Consider the following 3,696-nt stretch of genomic DNA (forward strand, 5'->3'; position numbering starts at 1 on the left):
TGTTAACAGGTCACCTTGGTTTACCTTCAGGCATGAAGAGGTCACCTTGGTTTACCTTCAGGCATGTTAACAGGTCACCTTGGTTTACCTTCAGGCATGTTAACAGGTCACCTTGGTTTACCTTCAGGCATGTTAACAGGTCACCTTGGTTTACCTTCAGGCATGAAGAGGTCACCTTGGTTTACCTTCAGGCATGTTAACAGGTCACCTTGGTTTACCTACAGGCATGAAGAGGTCACCTTGGTTTACCTACAGGCATGAAGAGGTCACCTTGGTTTACCTACAGGCATGAAGAGATCACCTTGGTTTACCTTCAGGCATGAAGAGGTCACCTTGGTTTACCTTCAGGCATGAAGAGGTCACCTTGGTTTACCTTCAGGCATGTTAACAGGTCACCTTGGTTTACCTTCAGGCATGAAGAGGTCACCTTGGTTTACCTTCAGGCATGAAGAGGTCACCTTGGTTTACCTACAGGCATGTTAACAGGTCACCTTGGTTTACCTTCAGGCATGTTAACAGGTCACCTTGGTTTACCTTCAGGCATGAAGAGGTCACCTTGGTTTACCTTCAGGCATGAAGAGGTCACCTTGGTTTACCTACAGGCATGAAGAGGTCACCTTGGTTTACCTTCAGGCATGAAGAGGTCACCTTGGTTTACCTTCAGGCATGAAGAGGTCACCTTGGTTTACCTTCAGGCATGAAGAGGTCACCTTGGTTTACCTTCAGGCATGAAGAGGTCACCTTGGTTTACCTTCAGGCATGAAGAGGTCACCTTGGTTTACCTTCAGGCATGAAGAGGTCACCTTGGTTTACCTACAGGCATGTTAACGGGTCACCTTGGTTTACCTTCAGGCATGAAGAGGCCACCTTGGTTTACCTTCAGGCATGTTAACGGGTCACCTTGGTTTACCTTCAGGCATGAAGAGGCCACCTTGGTTTACCTTCAGACATGAAGAGGTCACCTTGGTTTACCTTCAGGCATGAAGAGGTCACCTTGGTTTACCTTCAGGCATGAAGAGGTCACCTTGGTTTACCTACAGGCATGTTAACAGGTCACCTTGGTTTACCTTCAGGCATGAAGAGGTCACCTTGGTTTACCTACAGGCGTGAAGAGGTCACCTTGGTTTACCTTCAGGCATGAAGAGGTCACCTTGGTTTACCTTCAGGCGTGAAGAGGTCACCTTGGTTTACCTACAGGCATGAAGAGGTCACCTTGGTTTACCTACAGGCATGAAGAGGTCACCTTGGTTTACCTTCAGGCGTGAAGAGGTCACCTTGGTTTACCTACAGGCATGAAGAGGTCACCTTGGTTTACCTTCAGGCATGAAGAGGTCACCTTGGTTTGCCTACAGGCATGAAGAGGTCACCTTGGTTTACCTACAGGCATGAAGAGGCCACCTTGGTTTACCTTCAGGCATGAAGAGGTCACCTTGGTATACCTTCAGGCATGAAGAGGTCACCTTGGTTTACCTTCAGGCATGAAGAGGTCACCTTGGTTTACCTTCAGGCATGAAGAGGTCACCTTGGTTTACCTTCAGGCATGAAGAGGTCACCTTGGTTTACCTTCAGGCATGAAGAGGTCACCTTGGTTTACCTTCAGGCATGTTAACAGGTCACCTTGGTTTACCTTCAGGCATGAAGATGTCACCTTGGTTTACCTTCAGGCATGTTAACAGGTCACCTTGGTTTACCTACAGGCATGAAGAGGTCACCTTGGTTTACCTACAGGCATGAAGAGGTCACCTTGGTTTACCTTCAGGCATGTTAACAGGTCACCTTGGTTTACCTTCAGGCATGAAGAGGTCACCTTGGTTTACCTTCAGGCATGAAGAGGTCACCTTGGTTTACCTTCAGGCATGAGGTGAGACTGCAGTCATTCGGTTCGATCCCACATGATATCTATCCCCAATACAATTCACTACTTTGGACCTTAGGGAACAGAGAGCCATTTTGGACGCAGAATATAACTTCCACCATGTTTGAACGAGGCCACTGATTCCAGATCAGATTCCACATTCATGCCTCCTTTGTTGTGGGGAGAAAGAAAAACAATCCCCACAATTCTGTCTGTTTTTAACATTTGTTTTTATTTAAAAACGAGGCAAGTCAGTTAAGAACAAATTCTTATTTACAATGACGGCATTCAGATACACAAACACGCTTTCTGAATATGGGGCCCGGCCCGGTCTGAATATGGGGCCCGGCCCGGTCTGAATATGGGGCCCGGTCCGGTCTGAATATGGGGCCCGGTCCGATCTGAACATGGGGCCTGGTCTGAATATGGGGCCCGGCCTGGTCTGAATATGGGGCCCGGCCTGGTCTGAATATGGGGCCCGGCCTGGTCTGAATATGGGGCCCGGCCTGGTCTGAATATGGGGCCCGGCCTGGTCTGAATATGGGGCCCGGCCTGGTCTTATTGACATGGAGCCAACAGAACAGTCTCTCATCTTCCTCTAGTCCTCTTCTCATTCCATATCTGCCATGTCCACATCCACCTGGGACACAGCCCCTTTCTCGTCACTAGCTGCCGCCTTCGCCTTCGTCGGGGCTGCCTTCGCCTTCGTCGGGGCTGCCTCAACTAAGGAGAGAGAGAAATCTCAGATGTACCGACTAAACTCAGCCGCTCCGCATCGCGAGAGGGGCGACTAAACTCAGCCTCTCCGCAATCGCGAGAGGAGCGACTAAACTCAGCCTCTCCGCAATCGCGAGAGGAGCGACTAAACTCAGCCTCTCCGCAATCGCGAGAGGAGCGACTAAACTCAGCCTCTCCGCAATCGCGAGAGGAGCGACTAAACTCAGCCTCTCCGCAATCGCGAGAGGAGCGACTAAACTCAGCCTCTCCGCAATCGCGAGAGGAGCGACTAAACTCAGCCTCTCCGCATTGTGATTGACGGCTGGAGAGTTGAACCTTTCAGGAAGTGGATACGAGAACACTTCTTACCTTCCACAGCGGCCTTCTCTGCTTTCATGTGTTGAAGTTGTTTGAGCAGCTTGCGTTTTTTCTTCCCAGACAGAGTGATGTTTGCTCTGGGGCTGGAGCTGAGCAGGGACGACAAAACAACAACGCTTTCAGACTGCAACACGGCGATGATGGATGATGGAGCGGAGGAACAAACACAAGCAGGTCAACAAGCCAATCAGACCACAGCAACAACGACCTGGGTACTACTACCATACAGCCTAGGACTCAGAACTATTACCACTTCACCTGGTCAGGATCCTGGATAACAATACCACTTCACCTGGTCAGGATCCTGGACAACTATAACACTTCCTGGTCAGGATCCTGGACAACTACAACACTTCACCTGGTCTGGACAACCAAAACACTTCACCTGGTCAGGATCCTGGACAACTACAACCCTTCACCTGGTCAGGATCCTGGACAACCACAACCCTTCACCTGGTCAGGATCCTGGACAACAATACCACTTCACCTGGTCAGGATCCTGGACAACCACAACCCTTCACCTGGTCAGGATCCTGGACAACCACAACCCTTCACCTGGTCTGGATCCTGGACAACCACAACCCTTCACCTGGTCAGGATCCTGGACAACAATACCACTTCACCTGGTCAGGATCCTGGACAACAATACCACTTCACCTGGTCAGGATCCTGGACAACAATAACACCTCACCTGGTCAGGATCCTGGACAACCACAACCCTTCACCTGGTCTGGATCCTGGACAAC

The 3,696-nt window shown here is 50.2% G+C and overlaps 1 protein-coding gene across 1 annotated transcript in view; it reads right to left on the bottom strand.

Annotated features, from left to right (window-relative positions):
- Positions 1-2,066: 2,066 nt before the first annotated feature.
- LOC106595369 (uncharacterized protein C11orf98-like) overlaps positions 2,067-3,696 on the bottom strand; it is a 2,662-nt gene continuing 1,032 nt past the window's right edge. Inside the window, exons 3-4 of the mRNA XM_045711889.1 lie at positions 2,942-3,039; positions 2,067-2,578 (exon numbers count right to left, since the gene is read on the bottom strand). Coding sequence (XP_045567845.1) covers positions 2,466-2,578; positions 2,942-3,039 — 211 coding nt within the window. The 3' untranslated portion in view covers positions 2,067-2,465. The remainder of the gene's footprint in view (positions 2,579-2,941; positions 3,040-3,696) is intronic.

The sequence above is a fragment of the Salmo salar genome, unplaced genomic scaffold, assembly GCF_905237065.1.
Source record: "Salmo salar unplaced genomic scaffold, Ssal_v3.1, whole genome shotgun sequence".
Lineage (NCBI taxonomy): Eukaryota > Metazoa > Chordata > Actinopteri > Salmoniformes > Salmonidae > Salmo > Salmo salar.